The sequence below is a fragment of the Naegleria fowleri genome, assembly GCF_008403515.1.
Source record: "Naegleria fowleri strain ATCC 30894 chromosome Unknown tig29, whole genome shotgun sequence".
NCBI lineage: Eukaryota > Heterolobosea > Eutetramitea > Acrasida > Naegleriidae > Naegleria > Naegleria fowleri.
This window is the reverse complement of record NW_025407961.1, coordinates 1-17286: the sequence shown is the minus strand read 5'-3', so window position 1 is coordinate 17286 and position 17286 is coordinate 1. Positions and strand designations below refer to the sequence as shown.

Genomic DNA, 17286 nt, shown 5'->3' with positions numbered 1-17286 from the left:
TAATTCGTATGTCATTCACATGAGAATTGCATTTTGTAAACAGTACCGGACAAATCGGTTACGGCTTTCGATCGAATCGTTTGATCATTGAATCCAGCACAAGGAATGCTTCCTTTTTAAATGTCTCTTCTTCCATTTCAGAATGATTGAGATTCAGTTTTGTGAGTAGTCGTTTGGTAAGACATTTACGAAGAGCTTCCATATAATCCTCGACAATCATTTCTCTGGTAATGATGGCATCCATTCGTCGTTTCTTCAAATCTTCAAGAGATTCATGAGGCTCCAAAGTTACAATATCTGGATAAGTCTCTTCGAAACATTTAATCACTTCATGCATGCTCAATAACTTAGGGTCCATGATGAGCAAATCTTTAAGCATTCTCAAGAATTGTTTCACTGTCATGGTTTCAATCTTTTTAGGTTTGGTTCCGTGCCATTCCTCTTCTTCAGAAAATGTGACATAGCCTCCTCCTTCATATCGTCCGTAGTACGAGAAAATTCTTTTCAATGATTCCTTGTACTTTTCCATCTCTTTTTGAATCGTGTTTGAAAGTATGACTTCTGTGCTGATTGCTTGAGTGGGAACAAGCAGACTCTTCGTATCGACCACAACGGTAGAACTTGTCGTTGTGCTGGTTATGGTTGTAATAGTAGTTTTTGTAGAGGCCGTCAAATTTACATTATTTACAAGAGTACTAGTCACGGTGGTGGCAGGTAGAGCTTGTGAAGTTGCTTTGGAGGTCACACTCTCATTGCTTGTTGATCGTGCGGACACAAGCTCACTTGGAACCATCGAAGTTTGGCAATTAATTTTTTCATCTATCATGTATCTAAACCTGTCACATACAGTACTTGTGCCATTTTGAATGTTTCTATACAATTCAGCACTAATTCTTATGGTCGATTCGACAAATTCTCTAAATCTCATGGTGGGAGTAGCTTGTACGGAAGGTTGTTTCTTGCTCATTGTTGGTTTCACTGAATAATCCAATCTAGGAGTGTTAGCTTCCTGCAAAATAGAATTCTCAGTCTTTGAAAGTTTAAGGTTTCTTTCCGCACTGGATTGAGTAGTCACAAAAATGAAAATTCGATCAATTTGTGCACAATTCATGTTTTCACTAAGAATTCCAAAATCTTGCGAAAATTTCCAGAACTGTACCATTGTCATTCGATTATCTCTTGAGAGAAATAATTTCATTTCATTGGACGTCATTTCATCAGATGTGTCATTCAAATTGAGAATGCCTTGAATACTAATGCGTGGATTCATGGAGCTTTCCTTTGTAATTTGCATGTTCTTCTTCACACACAATGGATCTAAACCATATTTACAATAGTGGGCAAAAATCTTTTTGAATTTTCGAATGTTTCTCTGTACAAGCGAATAAATTTTGTTCAGTTCATCAAACGATCCGTCAACTTTCAACAACAAGTCATTAATGTACAATTCAATGAGAGGAGTGGTTAACACACCAGAGCTACTTTGTGTGGCGTTTGGATTTGGAACTACACGATCTGCCGCAACATTGATATTACTACTCACTGAAGACTCTGAAGAATGAGGAACATGCAGCTTGTCCTCCTTCCATACACCTTTTTGAATGGAACCATTTAAATAATAAAACACTCCTTCTCCATGTTTAAGATTATTAAACCACTCTCCAGAATATGAGGAACCATCGGCATAGTGAAAGGTTCCTTGTCCCTCTCGTTTTCCTTCAACAAAAGATCCTTCATAATAATTGCACTTCTTTCCTGACGCTTGTAAATATGTATGTTTTCCATTGCCGTGTGGCAAATCATTGAGCCATTCACCCTCATAAATTTCCAATGGATCAGTGGTCCAATGCATGACTCCGTATCCACTTCTCTTGTTCTCTTGCCATTGACCCTCATAATAATTTCCACTCTTGTAATGCATGACACCATAACCATCACGCTTATTATTTGTAAAGTTGCCCTCATATTTTTCATCGGCAGAATAATACATAATTCCTTTGCCGTGTCGTTGTCCTTGTTTCCAATAACCTTCATATTTTGAAAGCAAATCTCCTGAAGTGTAAATTCCATAACCATCTCGTAAGCCATTCTTTACCTCTCCTTCGTAGATGCTTCCGTCGTCCCATGTAATTTTACAGTGACCATTGAAACGATTATTCTCAATGTTGCCTACATAGGTTGGTCCCTTTCTATCGGCGTATTTAAACTCGAATTTACCTTCACTATCTTTCATGAATCCATTTTCAAACTTTCCTTCATAGATGAATTCATAATTCATGGTGTTTGTACTTGAGTAGAAATGTTGAGGAGAATTTATGGCAATATGAAATTCTTCTTCAATGAGTGGCATTTCATCCATCAAATGTTGATGATGTTGGTTGAGATTTTCGTGATGATTCATGTCAGTTTTCTTTGTGACACTTGTGAGACAACCAATACTAGCACTCAAATCCTGATGCGATGATTGTTTCTGACCGAATAATCCTTGACTATTGTTGAGGGATTGTGATGCTAATGATGATTTACTATGGTGAAGAATATTTGAAGAACACATGGGCAAAATTAATTGACCTTGTCCGTGATAGATTCCATTTTTCTCTGCATCCCGTTCTCCATGATATTGAAAAATTGAATCTAAAATTTTGGAATCAAGTTTTGTTGTTGATGGTGATGATGATTCATTTGGTGCTACATTTTGTTGTTGACCCGATGATGACGGTCTCAAAGAAGAGCAATATTTTTTCAATATTTTGCTTTTGGACGAGATGGGCAAAGAAAAGGAATTTTCTTCACATGTCGTATCTTCATTTTCAAGGTGTTGATTGCTTGTGGAGCTAGCAGATCTTGATTTTTTGCTGTTGGAACTATTTCCTCTCAACAGTCGTGAGGTTCGATCCAAAACGGCCACCAAATCAATAGAGGGTGGCTCTGCTGATGTACTCAAAGACATTTGAGGATTTTTTTTCTTTCGAAAAAAGTGCTAAATTGTAATTTTGAATTGGCGCCAACAGTTGAGAAGGAAAGATAACGTCAGATACCTACCGAATTTTCTATGTGTTAGTATTGTTATGTTTTGTTATAATATATAATAGATCGTCTGCCCCTACAAAAAAAGCCTCAATGTCTTCTTAAAATGGATGGGTCTATAGATATTCCAAAATTATTTAGTGATTTGAATGGAAACTTTTAATGACACTTGACAAATAATTTTGATTTTCATCTCATAAAAAAATCACGTCACTCGTGTCTCTAGTGCGGATTGTTGTTCACCCTCCAGCTTTCCATTCTCTTCCACAACATCTTCGTCTTGGTGCAGCCATCGATTGTTGAATGGTGGTTTTCTTTCATTTGTTTTCATCGTCAATAGCATCTCATTCACATTTCACAACCGAGTCTTATTCGGCATTCAATCATTCATCTTTCGAACATTACTGACATTTTCTTCCTAAATTAAAAAACAAGAGAACAACAGAACTCTGTCCATCATCATTCACAACATCACGACATCACCACCAGCAACAGCAACAGCAACAACATGGTCAGAACGAACACGCACTCCACAACAACAACAACAACCTCTTCATCCACACCACTCTTACCATCCACAACAAAGAATAGCGCACTTCTTTCGGTTTTTGATTCATCGTCGTTATCGTGGTCGTCGGCTCATGACCCTCTCTATGCTTCTGTAACATCATCACCGTTTTCATCTTCATTACCTTCTCCGAGTATTAATTCATCATTACCTTCACCATCAACACCAACATTCACAACAACAACAATTAATAGTAGTAGTGGTAGTGCTACCATCAAGCCAGCTTTACCCGGACGCTCAAACTCTTCTCCCACAAAGACATTTCCAAAAAAGTCTAACAAAGCTCCAAAGAACCTTCCTCCCAGCAATAGCCACTCAACACCTACCATCAAACAACACAAGAAGAAGAAGAAAAAGAAGAATCATTCCTCCAAACATCTCCACGATTATACCTTCTCCTTTGAAGCCATTCTCGACGATGAAGAAACCCGACTCTGTCTTTTACTCTTCATGCGTTCTCAGCACAACGAAGAAAGCCTTTTATTCCTCGAGTATTGCAATGAGTATTACCGAAAACGATCCACCTTCAATCGTTACACGTGTTTAAAGGAAATTTACGATCATTTCTTTAAAGAGAATGCAACTCATGAGTTGAATTTGCCACAAAGAGAACGTGAGATGATGATCATGGCATATATGGACATGCTCGAAGAGATTGCTCATCGGAAGAGAATGAAAGAGGAAGAGCCTTCAAGTATCAGTAGTGGAAACAATTCCAACCCGAATTCGAGTGAAGAGGTTACCCTCTCTTCTTTGGATTATTTGGATTTGGGAGAATGTGAAAGTGCCTTAAAAAAGGCTGAAAGCTACATACTCGTTAATATTAAGGAACATGTCATGCCTCAATTTATTGAATCGCCCATGTTTCAGGACTTTATTTCCACCAAGAGCAAAGCGTTTTTAAATACGATCGGAACAGCCAAGAATTTATCCCACAGCTGCTTTGTAGAATCCTTAATGGAGATGAAGAAGTGTGAAATGACTGTGGATCAGGTAAGAATGATAAAGAATCATGTGTTGGATGAAAAGAATTGGAATTTGGTTTTTCAAAAAGAGGATTGCTATGGATACATATCTTCGAATAGATACATTTTGGGTAGAGAAGAAGAAAATAATGAAGGAGTCTATTTTGCCAAGTGTGAGGTCATATTTCCATATAGTTGTGACGCAGTCATGAATATTATCACCAATGTAAAAGTACGACTTGATAATGACAAGAATTTGCACTCCATCAAAAGAATTGGTTTCAGAAATAAGAGTGGAGTGATGAATTATACACACTCTGGATCACTCTCTAATGTAGACGATAGTAGAGAGGATAATCTAGATAGTGCTTCGTTCTCAAGTGACAGCGAAGATAGTGACGATGATAGTGATGACAGTGATGATCATGACTATTCCACTTCATCCTCATCATCAACCCGTTCTAGCTCTTCTACGGGCGTATCCGGAAAAACCAAACTTGCCACAGTATTGACTCACGAAGTTTACAAATTAGCCTGGCCTTTCAAGAATAGATATTACATTCTGGCACAATCCATGTTGCATGACTCGACGGATAACATGTACATTATTGCCAAGAAATCGTGTGAACCTCCAAATTACAGTCCAAAAGAGACGAATTGCCTTAAAGCCCTCAATATTGGTTGTTGGATGTTTGCTCCTGTCATTCGCGAAGGGAATGTTGAACATTGTAAATACATTCAATTTGTTGGAACTGATTTGAAAGGCTCAGTACCTTCGTGGCTCATTGAGAAAATTGTTAAGAAAAGAACCAAAAACTTTTATCAAGACACATTGAGAATCATTCAAAAATCTGAATCACTTTCTAATACAAGACCTGAGGATTCTTGTGGCTACTTTGAAACATTGGCAGAAAATGGAAGTATTGCCCTGTGAGTCTTCTCTAAGTCCATCATCTATTATAGTAAACAATAATAATGAACTGGATTGTTCATTGGTTCGTTTTCTGTAATTATATAGGTTGTAAGGCTGGTGATTTTGTGTTGTTGTCAACAAAAAAATGTCATCACATCAGCGGCAATCACGTTTAGCATTTTCGAGAACATCCTCAAAAAAATCAAAATCCAACAACAAAACAAAGAATGATGAATCCATCACAGAATGGAGAAAATTATTTAAAGAATTGGACGAATTATTGTTGGAGGGAATTACAAGCCAAATCCAAAATTTATGTTCATATTTTCGGATGGAAATTCGGAAACATGTGGCAATTACATCGGATCAAGATCATGAATTTGAAGATTTTGATACATCGGAATTACCAACCATTGAAGATTTAAAACAAAAATTTGGAGATGAGAATGTCAAGTTGGAACTACCCGATCATGTACAGCAATTACTAGTGGAATACACATGTTTACCAGTGTGTCGAATAAGTGTGGATCCAACTCCATCCCGTAAATTTAGCCTAACGTTTATTAATGAAGTATTATTCAGACAGTTACAATTGAACACGGTATTCTCGGAGAATGTCAGTGAGTTGTTTTCGAGAGTAATTCTTCCATTATTGTCTTCAGAGAGTGATGAGGACTATGGTGCAGAAGTGATTTCAAAAAAACGGGTGACTCTCAATATTAACCAAGAAAATGATTTGATACAACTTAAGAATGAAAAAAAGAAGCAATTTATTGAGTTTTTAAACTCATATTTTGCATCGTTGGTGTTTGTTTGCCAATACGAATTGTTGAAACAATTGAATGAGTGGATGTTTTTATTTTCGACCAATGTCAAGATTTGGATTATCAAAGCATTCTTTACCAAGTACATTACAACATCGGAGAGTAAATGTAAACCTCTGAAAGAACTTGCTCAGAAAGTTTTGTCCAAACATCAAAAATTGCTCATACAAGAAGAAGGTTCCTATGTGAAATATGTAACGCAAGTAGAATTTTTAACAGATCAAATTATCAATCAGGATCGAGAAAGATTGATAAATCCACCACAAACGAAGGCTTCAATTGCCTCTCAGTTAGTTTTAAGAATATTAGACATGGCGGTGAATGATTTTTCTCAGGACTTGTCAAAACGTGCTCGCTGTCTTAAATATTGCATTGATATTCTAAAATATGGTAACCTCTATTCGATCATGGAAACAGAAGACACAAAGAGGAAAAAGAAGCCATCCTCCTCAAGTGGCAGCATTAGAGGTTTTTCTCTACTTTTAACAAAAGAAAATGGAGAGAAAATGATGGAATTGTTATGGCACATGCTATATGCATTCATTGATCTGTACGATTCTCCAAATTATGAGTTGCAACCAAACAATGCCCGCAAGCAACTCTTGCATGTGGGAGCACAATTAGTGACTCTCTTTGATTTAATTTATCCTAGCGTGCAAAATAAGGAAGTGACAAATTACTTTTATCTCTCGGATTGCTTTATACCACTTCTGTTGCGAATATTGCGGACCTTAAATGCACATTTTGAAAATAGTGACATGAAAAACTGCATAAAGGAAGAATGCAGAGCTGCCTCGATTGCTGTGAAAACATTTATCAAACACTCGACAAAAACGAGCAACACATTGGATGCTTTGCAATTCTTTAAGGTACATGAAGAGCCAGGACACTGCAGTAAGATGAGCATGAAGAAATTCCTTTCCGATATTTCAGAAGGCCTTCTTTTTGAGTCACTCCTCAACTCCTCAAAACTACTCCTCAAAGAATCGCTCTCTCAACAGACGACCGATGAATTATATTACTTTGTGGAGAGAGTGATCTTGTATTGGACCAATTTTTTCTTTTACCTGTACAACGCATGCTCTTTGGAAAGAATAGCAAATCCCAACACGGAGGCTCATGGCAACGATGAAATGAACGAGAGTGCCAATGGAAGTTTACCAATATTCAAAGAAGAGCAGGATCGATACCGACATTTGGACAAGCTAAACGTCATTTTTGTTCAACTTGTGGAATGTGCTTGTTTGTGCGATTACAACCACTTCATTAACAAATCACTCTCCACTTCTCCTGCGAGCGACAGATCCAATTTTGCTAAGAAAGCTCAAGATTTGAATGAGTTATTGAGAGCTATTTTGGTGGTTATTTTTCAAAAGCCATTCATAACCAGCTTTTTATCGACAGATAATCAACATCTAGTTGCGGAGCGACTTGGAATTAAGGTAACCTTAACAGACTAGTGGGCTGTTCGCAAGGTATTCTTCTTGTTGAAAGCTTGCCGATTGATTCCAACTCAAATTCTCTACAATTCCAACTCAAATTGGATATATTTGGAACTATTGACAATTTATTGAATAGGTTTTGAGTCGTCAAATAAGAAATATCCAACTGAAGGTGTTATATACGAATAAAATCCGAAGGGTGCAGATAAGAATGTACACCGTGTAATATTAGTTCCCTTCGTAATTCAAGTCCAAACAAAAAGTACTTACTTGCAAACACTGGAATGTACGAAAATTTTCCTCCTACAATACATAAATAAAGTTCAGCAGATACCGTTCCTCCTCCCTTCTTTCTACATAACACTTTACATTTGAATGATTTTCTTGGTGCAGGTGGCGTCTTGAGGACTCGCGATACATGAGCAATAATTTGCGGATACGACTCAGGATGAACCACATCTTCCCATCGCTCCAAGTTGTCATACAAATCAGCTGGATCATAATTGAGTTTTGTGAGGAGTGTTTTGTTCAGACTCACCAAACGACCGCCTGGAAACATGATCATTATTCCAAAATCTGACGAATCCATTTCTTGCTTGTTTTCCATGAGCATGACCAATTCTTGGTATGAATTTTGAATTGCTGTTGGTTTGTTATTAGCTCCATATGTTGGAGGTTCGTCATATTGCATCTTAATAATTCCCTTGGATGCTAACTCTGAGAATCGATTTCTCAAATTTTCATTGATGGCTGACAACATGGCTGACTCGTTTGCTTTTCGTAAATTTTCTTCTTTAAGCCTCTTATTCTCTTCTTTCAAAATTTCAATTTCTTTTTCACTGGATACACTTGTTGGTTCACAGCCTGCCATCAGTCTTTTTGCTGATTCACTTAATTTGTGCTTCAGTAGTACTGTTGTTGGAAATAAATGTACATTCAAGAATATGTAACGAATCCATACATCTTTTCATGAAATAATATTTTGAAATGAAAAACTTACATGAAATTGGGAAGTTCTGGGTTAAATATTCAATATAAGTCATACTTGCCGTCTCTGGATTGGAGTCAAATGCTTTCAAATGGCTAATCGAGTCCTCAATCATCTTCTTGGTGTCCTCACCAATTTGTAAACACTTGATCAATTCTTCGTTGCTCATCTTTTTCAATCTCTCAAACATATCGTCCTCTTTAGGTGATTGATGTGATGTCTTTGTTGTGTCTTCATTAGGATAATCTTCAATTTGGACGCCATCATCACTACTACTTCCAGCTGTTGAGGTGCCGACATTAGGATTTTCCATCGTGGCTGAAGCAACATTTGATTTTGAAAATTGGTTTTCCGAAGACAAGGATGACAAAGCATTTGATCCAAAATTGGTTTCTTTGTTAACATCATTCAATAGTGTTGTGGTGTCTGATGAAACTTGTTGAACTTCATTGTTCACTTCAATGTCATTCATTTCTACCAAGGATGCAAATAATGGGCTTTGAGGAGAAAATCGTAAAAAATCGTCGCTTGTAAAATCAATAAAAGGAGATGTTGCTCCTCCTGGAGAAACTAGCTGATTTGGAGTTAAGTTTGATTTAGAATTGTTGTTGTTGATATTGTTATTATTGTTGTAATTGGCTATAGAATTATCGTCAAGGTGAAGTGAGTAGGGTGTCCCAAATAAACTTTGATTGTTCTGGTAGTCATAGGCTGTGTTTAAATTGTTGCAGTGAAGGAAGAATGTATCTACAGGAGTTCTCATCAAAATTTGAGTTAATTGTTGAATTTCAGGAGGTTGATTCATGAGTAATGGAACAGACAAGCCGTGATTGTCACCATTTGGAAAAATTACTGAATTTCCACTTGCAAGCATTGCTCCAGGTGTTTTCAATTCAGAGTCAGTGACTTGAAGCGCTGTACTACTATTACTACTCGACTGTATGAATTGATTATTACTAGTTTGTTTTTGGTTGAATGAAGAGGATGATGAAGAAGGTTGTTGTTGGTTCTGTTGTTGTTCATTTATGCCCTCCTCCTTTTTGATCTCTCCTTTTGTCTTTTTTGAAGATTTTCCTCTCTTTTTTTTCTTTTTGTCCTCAGAGGTTGATGCATGAGCAGTGTGTTGTGAGGGCTCACCAGCCGCTGTAGAGTTTTCCGTATTGTTTTCATCTGCTTCTTTGTTCTGAAGTTGTTCCTCAGTGTCAGAGCCAGATTTCTTTTTTCTGCCTCTTTTTTTTCCAACCTGATCTTGACACTCCAATCCATGAGCAATGCATCGAGAGCATGGTCGCTTATCCTCACAACAAGCGTGACTATTGTTGGTATTGATCAAGTTGTTGTTGTTGTTGTTGCATGGCAACATAAAGGTGTTATTGTGGAGAAAGAGAAAAGGATGACACAACAATAGTGGATTTTAATGATGTAGGATGGAAAATATTTTAGGATTATTTAGTATTGACGTTGTTGAAAACACAATAAACACACTTACGCTTTTCTACAACTCACACAAGCCAATTTGGCCACTCGTCTCGGTCTCTTAGTGACACCGCTCAATTCTTTTTGGAGAGAAGGATTAGTTTTGCCGTTGTTATTGTTGTTCTTAGTGTCGACAGGCTGTGGATCAAAACTACCGGCTGTATCTTCATCATGATTATTTTGGCTGTTATTATTATTCATGATTGGTAGTGGTAAGTGATTTGTTAAAGGATTATCCAAGAGATCATTATGAACGGGTGCTGATGATGAAAATTCATTGATAGGCAATTCTAGATGACTGATACTTCCTTTTGATGAAATGATCGTATTGAGTTTTCCGGCTAGAGATCCTGTGAGAGATGATGCTGCAGAAGAAGTGGAGGGAGGCGGGATCTGACCATGAACATTATTGAACGAGAGGAGGGATGGTGATGACAGAGCGTTACTACCATTGTTATTATTATTTGTAAGTGATCCAATCAGGTGATTACCACTAAGATTACGTAATTGATGATGATGATCAACCGACAATTGAGATGAAGAAGAAGAAATTAAATTATTTAAACCGCTTCCTCCGTTCAAGGAATTTACCGTTGTGTTATTGCTTAAAGTAGCACCACTACGAAATTGATGAAGTTGGGAAGAAGAGGATGTAGTGGTTGGTGTTGTGGATAGATGATTGAGAGAGGATGGTGATGATGAAAGCAGAGGTATCCCAACTCCGTTTCCACTACTACCACTTCCAACCACGTTGAATGCATTCAATCCATTGGTCATCAAATTCGCTAATCCGACTCCAACTTTTTGGTGTCCACCCGATGATGATCCACTGCTGTTTCCCGTTGGAGAGGAGGAAGAGGGAAGATGGCTATGAAGGCCGAATTGTGGATGGGAAGAGCTCATTTTGTGGAGAGTTTGTTTTTTTGTGAAGATGATGATCGTGTATCTCACAAAAGATTCTCGGGAAGGGTCCCTAGTGTGGAATCACATGGTTCTCAGTTGTGTTGTTCTTTGCTATCCTTTGCTTGTCGGGCGCTTGCAATCAAATGACGCTTTGTGTCCTTCGAGTAATCATTTTCATGGAAGAACAATCAAAAAAACGAAACAAGTATTTATAAAATAAATAAAAAAATTAGCCAATCATCATGCTCTCTCCAAGTGCTTCATCAGCAACAGCTTCTCCAACAACGTCCTCACGCGGTACTGGAAACACAACACCAACCATGAGTAAAACAGATAGTTCTACTCTTTACATTCCACCTCATTTGAGAAGTCAGTCCAACGATTTTGATGATCATCATACCGAAAGAATTCCATCCGTGTCATCCGATATGGATGAAGATCAACAACAACATTTTTATTACTATCATCATCGATCTTCAATGGATACAAGCGGACATACAACCACTCATAGTCAACCTCCGATCATTAAAAACAAACAACAAATTATTGACTATATGAATCAACATAAAATCACACAAATTTTAAAAACCAAGCTCAATGAAGCCTTTCAGCATCAGTCTGTGGATCCTATCGAATATGTTTTCCGTACAAAGCGAGTTGAACAACAAGAAATGCTCATTCAACAACGACAACATCAAATGAAAGAGATGGATATTAAACATGATGAAGTACTCAGCTCGATACAACAAAGTAAGGAATCCATGAAATCCGAGTACGAAAAGTTAGAAAAAGAGCATTTACAAGAAATTTCTAAATTAAAATTAGAGATTGAGGAGCTCAAGAAACGAGCACAGGAGCTCGACAATGAACCTCAAAGTGATGAGAGTAACATTTTAGAACAGCAATTGGAAAGCCTCAGAAAAGAAAATGAAGATTTGGAAAATGAAAATCAAGCCTTATTGAAACGAAACAAGGATTTAACAAATATTTTGCACAACACCAGTTCCTCTCTAGCTTCTTCATCGGTTGCTCTTGCAGAAAGTACATCCAATCACTCGCCAAGTTCAATTTTCCCTGAAGAAATAACCGTTGGAGAATCGAGTATGGAGGATACAACCATTGAGGTCAATAGTCAAGAAAATATTGAGAATGTTGCTGTTACGGAGGATGATTCTGCAGATCCATTTGCTAGCTTAGACAACCAACAGAAAGAAGAACAAGAACCACAACAATAACAACACCAAGTTGTGGACCATGTTTCATAGTATTTATTAGTATGAATGTTAAATGAAATTCAATTCGATTAATTTTGATTTTCTTCTCTAAAGTCATGTGACTGCTTTCATTTACATGTGAAATGTGATCCGTCAAAGATGAGTTCCCTTGGTCTTTATTGAAGCAGCGCTTATTCAGAATCTTCCTCATCGTCGCATGAAATGATGCTAATGTCAGTAAACTTTGCACAATTTCTCAATAGGTTTTTCATCTTGAAGGCTCTTTCGATTAGCTGTTCATTTTCCCAAGCTCGTTGGTCAACCACTTCCTTGGCTGCATTGTAATCTCCTTCAATGGCAATCCTTGCCAATGTTTTGTACTCATAGATTGGTTTATGGACAAACTTTATAGCTCTTGCATTTTGTTTCACTGCAAGAAGGGCTAGTGAATAACATGCCAGATATTTACTTCGCAAAAACTGAAACAGCATGCCGTCTCGTTTCATCAAATTCACCAACAAGGATTTACATGATTTATCCATATGGGGCAGGAAGGTCTTTTGAACAAAGTCAATGTGTTCGGAATTTCCACTTGCCAAGAGTCGAAATATTCGTTCGAGGACATATGACATAATTTCATCATCTTGTTTGAGCCTGTTGGAAATGTACAAGAATGCATAGAGATCGTTTTCCATAGCTGCATAGGCAATGTTCTTATTGTCTTTGAGTGTTCCTGTGACACGAAACAGCGAACGCCCATTGTCCGCGACTATTTGGATAATCTCAGTCTCACTTTTAATTCTACGAATGTTATGAAGGGAGAACATCTTGATATGTAAAGCATAATGATGGTACGAGTTGGAAATGAAGCGAGAAGTAAAGTGCAAACAGTGTACTTGTTTTTTTGATCGATTAATGCAAAGGAAAGAATCTGAAAAAGGATTCAACTTGGTTAATTGTAATTTGAAATTGCACTCCAACAGTGATGCACCTTTAGTTATTTGAAATGACAAGAATAGAACAATGAAACCTGGTGAAAATTGAAGATTAAAATGTAACGACTTCGATATGGTCACTTCTTTTCATTACTTTCACTCGATCATGATCGTTGAAATAAATAGAAATCCAATGATGATCATTATTGTCAACTTGATGACATTCTGAAGCCAATGCACCCTCAACAATGAAGTGGAAACAGATAAATTGATATGAGAGGTGTTCCTGAACATTGGAACTGATAAACTTGGAATTGATAAACTTGAATTATCGACTGGAATTATTGATAACGTTGGATGAACGACAGAGGTATTAAATAGCTTGAAACCATAAATATTGGCATCTGCCCAAAAGTAATACCATCCGTTTTTCAAAATCACTCCACCAAAAGTCAAGATAAACGGTGATGCAAAAACCTGAGTTAATTTGAAATTGTTTGGGTCTATTTTGAACATGCCTGTAGATAGGGTAATGTAAACGTCAATTCCATTAGGATGTGGAACAAATGAGTGAGGGCCTTGTTCAACCACTGCATGTGCGTATGTGCTGTATACAATGGTTGTATTCTTTGGATTAAACACAAAGAACACATTGTTATTTGTATATCCATAGATTAGCCCAGTTTGAGGATTGGCATATAATTCATAATAAGATGTAACACCCGGAAAAGGGTTTGATTTCCACACCACTTGCATTGATGTGATGTTGAATAGATATATAGCTGCATTGGTAGCCTTTGGAATTCCACCAGTTCCTGCATTGATTGTAGTTCCTCCCATCACTAAATCTGGATTACCAGGCACATAGGCCAAACTGTTTGTGGAATGATAGGTAACAACTTGTGTGTGGTCTAACACAATGGAGGTATTTGTGATTCTGTTCCAAATTAAAAGACCTCCTCCAGTCAGGCCATATTCTGGTGTACCTCCCATGAGAATTATTTTTTTGTAGGGATGGATGAGAACACAACTTGGTCGAATAACATGAGGCTCTGCTGAGGTAAGGATGATAGGGTTGCTAGTGTTGGTACCAGGAATTGGATCACTCCAAGGTTTGTTTAGATCATACACAAGTAATCGACCATGCGGGTAAGTTCCCATCCAAACGTAAGTTTCATAATAGGCAGTCTGAATGACATTAGGCTGGTCTACTACATAATAGTTTGTAAATTCATTGGATTTACCATTCAAGGAGAAGAAATACATTGGGAAACTCGCTCCTCCGATTAAGTTTGTGGCATCTGGAGTCGTTTGTATTGTCATTATATTCGCTCCTCTACAGGTATAATTAAACGAGTTCGTCGTTTGAATTGAGGCATTCTTTTCCTGAATGGTAAATGTTCTTGTGGAATAGTCGAATGTCAACAAGCGTCTCAATGAAGGAAAATAAATATAAAACAAATCCTGATTTCCGGCAATAATGATTTTACCATTTCTTGTATGTGTCGATCCAATATTTGTCATATTCCCTCCATAGAATTTTAACCAAGGAGTTGTATTCACATTGTATCCATAAACCGCACCATCTTTGTCTCTATAAAGAAAGGCTGCTCCTGCTATTCTTTCAGATTCCTGGAGCATTGTGAATGCTTTTGAAGTATTTGGATTAAAACAAATGAATTGGCTAAATGTAAAACCAATTCCAATATAAACAAATCCGAGATTGTCCGCTGCAACAGAACGAGGATACATTAACCAGGTTTGGTTATAAATAGATCCATAATCGGAAAATTTTCTTGTGGTAGGATTATAAGACACAAGACCTGAATAGGGATAAGTGGCTGACCAGATGACACCATTATCGTCCTCAGTCATGGACATGGCACTACCAGTAAGTGTTTTTTTCACCAATGAGAAATTGAAAAATACACAATCAAATTGCATAAAGTAACCTCCAAAATGCATGTAATAATATCTTCCATTCATAGACAACACAGATGCAAACACTGAATTGTTCACTATATCAAAAACACTTGTGGCGTTTGAAGGAAATGGAATTGAAAGAGTGCTTCCATTGTATGAATTCACAACTAGAACTGAGTTCATTAATCGGTCGTCATATAGCAGAGATACAATGCATTCAAAGGAAGCTCCTGGCTGGTCACAAACAGTTACAACAGTTCCTCTTGAGGTTCCCTTGTTAACAGCCACCCCGAAATTATAGAGACCTTGATTTTGTAAAGTGTTTACAAAATATTGAAATGACATGCACAGCAAGATGGAAACAAGTGTCAGGCCTCCCAACCCTTTGATTGGAAACATTTTTTGCACTGTTGATTCATGTTTTTACTGATTTCTCACAATTTAATGTATATACAATCCCACACAACCTAGGTCGAGTGATACACGAACAACTTTTGTGCTTCCTCTTTAATCACTTCTTTTTCAAGTTCACTCCATCGAACTTGTGAGAAATGAGTAAATATCAAGAAGTTCCATCAGAGAACCTTTATTCCTCCCACTTCAGAGACAATGATCTTGGGTTTGGGTTTGGGTTTGGGTTTGGTTGGGTTTGGGTTTGGGTTTGGGTTTGGGTTTGGGTTTGGGTTTGGGTTTGGGTTTGGGTTTGGGTTTGGGTTTGGGTTTGGGTTTGGGTTTGGGTTTGGGTTTGGGTTTGGGTTTGGGTTTGGGTTTGGGTTTGGGTTTGGGTTTGGGTTTGGGTTTGGGTTTGGGTTTGGGTTTGGGTTTGGGTTTGGGTTTGGGTTTGGGTTTGGGTTTGGGTTTGGGTTTGGGTTTGGGTTTGGGTTTGGGTTTGGGTTTGGGTTTGGGTTTGGGTTTGGGTTTGGGTTTGGGTTTGGGTTTGGGTTTGGGTTTGGGTTTGGGTTTGGGTTTGGGTTTGGGTTTGGGTTTGGGTTTGGGTTTGGGTTTGGGTTTGGGTTTGGGTTTGGGTTTGGGTTTGGGTTTGGGTTTGGGTTTGGGTTTGGGTTTGGGTTTGGGTTTGGGTTTGGGTTTGGGTTTGGGTTTGGGTTTGGGTTTGGGTTTGGGTTTGGGTTTGGGTTTGGGTTTGGGTTTGGGTTTGGGTTTGGGTTTGGGTTTGGGTTTGGGTTTGGGTTTGGGTTTGGGTTTGGGTTTGGGTTTGGGTTTGGGTTTGGGTTTGGGTTTGGGTTTGGGTTTGGGTTTGGGTTTGGGTTTGGGTTTGGGTTTGGGTTTGGGTTTGGGTTTGGGTTTGGGTTTGGGTTTGGGTTTGGGTTTGGGTTTGGGTTTGGGTTTGGGTTTGGGTTTGGGTTTGGGTTTGGGTTTGGGTTTGGGTTTGGGTTTGGGTTTGGGTTTGGGTTTGGGTTTGGGTTTGGGTTTGGGTTTGGGTTTGGGTTTGGGTTTGGGTTTGGGTTTGGGTTTGGGTTTGGGTTTGGGTTTGGGTTTGGGTTTGGGTTTGGGTTTGGGTTTGGGTTTGGGTTTGGGTTTGGGTTTGGGTTTGGGTTTGGGTTTGGGTTTGGGTTTGGGTTTGGGTTTGGGTTTGGGTTTGGGTTTGGGTTTGGGTTTGGGTTTGGGTTTGGGTTTGGGTTTGGGTTTGGGTTTGGGTTTGGGTTTGGGTTTGGGTTTGGGTTTGGGTTTGGGTTTGGGTTTGGGTTTGGGTTTGGGTTTGGGTTTGGGTTTGGGTTTGGGTTTGGGTTTGGGTTTGGGTTTGGGTTTGGGTTTGGGTTTGGGTTTGGGTTTGGGTTTGGGTTTGCACGGGTTTGGGTTTTGGGTTTGGGTTTGGGTTTGGGTTTGGGTTTCTTTGGGTTTGGGTTTGGGTTTGGGTTTGGGTTTTGGGTTTGGGTTTGGGTTTGGGTTTGGGTTTGGGTTTTGGGTTTGGGTTTGGGTTTGGGTTTACGGGTTTGGGTTTGGGTTTGGGTTTGCTTCATTGGGTTTGCAGGTTTGGGTTTGGGTTTGGGTTTGGGTTTTGGGTTTGGGTTTGGGTTTGGGTTTGGGTTTGGGTTTGGGTTTGGGTTTGGGTTTGGGTTTGGGTTTGGGCCTGGGTTTGGGTTTGGGTT

The 17286-nt window shown here is 38.4% G+C and overlaps 7 protein-coding genes and 1 pseudogene across 8 annotated transcripts; 3 read left to right on the top strand and 5 right to left on the bottom strand.

Moving 5' to 3' along the window:
• Positions 1-58: 58 nt before the first annotated feature.
• FDP41_002226 (uncharacterized protein) lies at positions 59-2950 on the bottom strand (the record flags this gene model as incomplete). The annotated part of the gene is made up of 1 exon (XM_044705397.1): positions 59-2950. The coding sequence occupies one exon, from the start codon at positions 2948-2950 to the stop codon at positions 59-61; it is 2892 nt and encodes a 963-aa protein (XP_044563119.1).
• Positions 2951-3535: 585 nt separating this feature from the next.
• On the top strand, positions 3536-5494 carry FDP41_002225 (uncharacterized protein; the record flags this gene model as incomplete). The annotated part of the gene is made up of 1 exon (XM_044705396.1): positions 3536-5494. One exon carries the CDS (start codon positions 3536-3538, stop codon positions 5492-5494), a length of 1959 nt encoding a protein of 652 aa, XP_044563118.1.
• Positions 5495-5618: 124 nt separating this feature from the next.
• FDP41_002224 (uncharacterized protein) lies at positions 5619-7757 on the top strand (the record flags this gene model as incomplete). Its single annotated transcript, XM_044705395.1, has 1 exon — positions 5619-7757. The coding sequence occupies one exon, from the start codon at positions 5619-5621 to the stop codon at positions 7755-7757; it is 2139 nt and encodes a 712-aa protein (XP_044563117.1).
• Positions 7758-7864: 107 nt separating this feature from the next.
• Positions 7865-11106, bottom strand: FDP41_002223 (uncharacterized protein; the record flags this gene model as incomplete). The annotated part of the gene is made up of 4 exons (XM_044705394.1): positions 7865-7905; positions 8010-8651; positions 8740-10040; positions 10217-11106. 4 exons carry the CDS (start codon positions 11104-11106, stop codon positions 7865-7867), a joined length of 2874 nt encoding a protein of 957 aa, XP_044563116.1.
• A 242-nt stretch (positions 11107-11348) lies between these two features.
• On the top strand, positions 11349-12341 carry FDP41_002222 (uncharacterized protein; the record flags this gene model as incomplete). Its single annotated transcript, XM_044705393.1, has 1 exon — positions 11349-12341. The coding sequence occupies one exon, from the start codon at positions 11349-11351 to the stop codon at positions 12339-12341; it is 993 nt and encodes a 330-aa protein (XP_044563115.1).
• A 170-nt stretch (positions 12342-12511) lies between these two features.
• On the bottom strand, positions 12512-13147 carry FDP41_002221 (uncharacterized protein; the record flags this gene model as incomplete). Its single annotated transcript, XM_044705392.1, has 1 exon — positions 12512-13147. The coding sequence occupies one exon, from the start codon at positions 13145-13147 to the stop codon at positions 12512-12514; it is 636 nt and encodes a 211-aa protein (XP_044563114.1).
• A 264-nt stretch (positions 13148-13411) lies between these two features.
• FDP41_002220 (uncharacterized protein) lies at positions 13412-15577 on the bottom strand (the record flags this gene model as incomplete). The annotated part of the gene is made up of 1 exon (XM_044705391.1): positions 13412-15577. One exon carries the CDS (start codon positions 15575-15577, stop codon positions 13412-13414), a length of 2166 nt encoding a protein of 721 aa, XP_044563113.1.
• Positions 15578-15778: 201 nt separating this feature from the next.
• FDP41_002219 lies at positions 15779-17286 on the bottom strand (annotated as a pseudogene). Its single transcript has one exon — positions 15779-17028. A coding segment is annotated over exon 1 (1250 nt).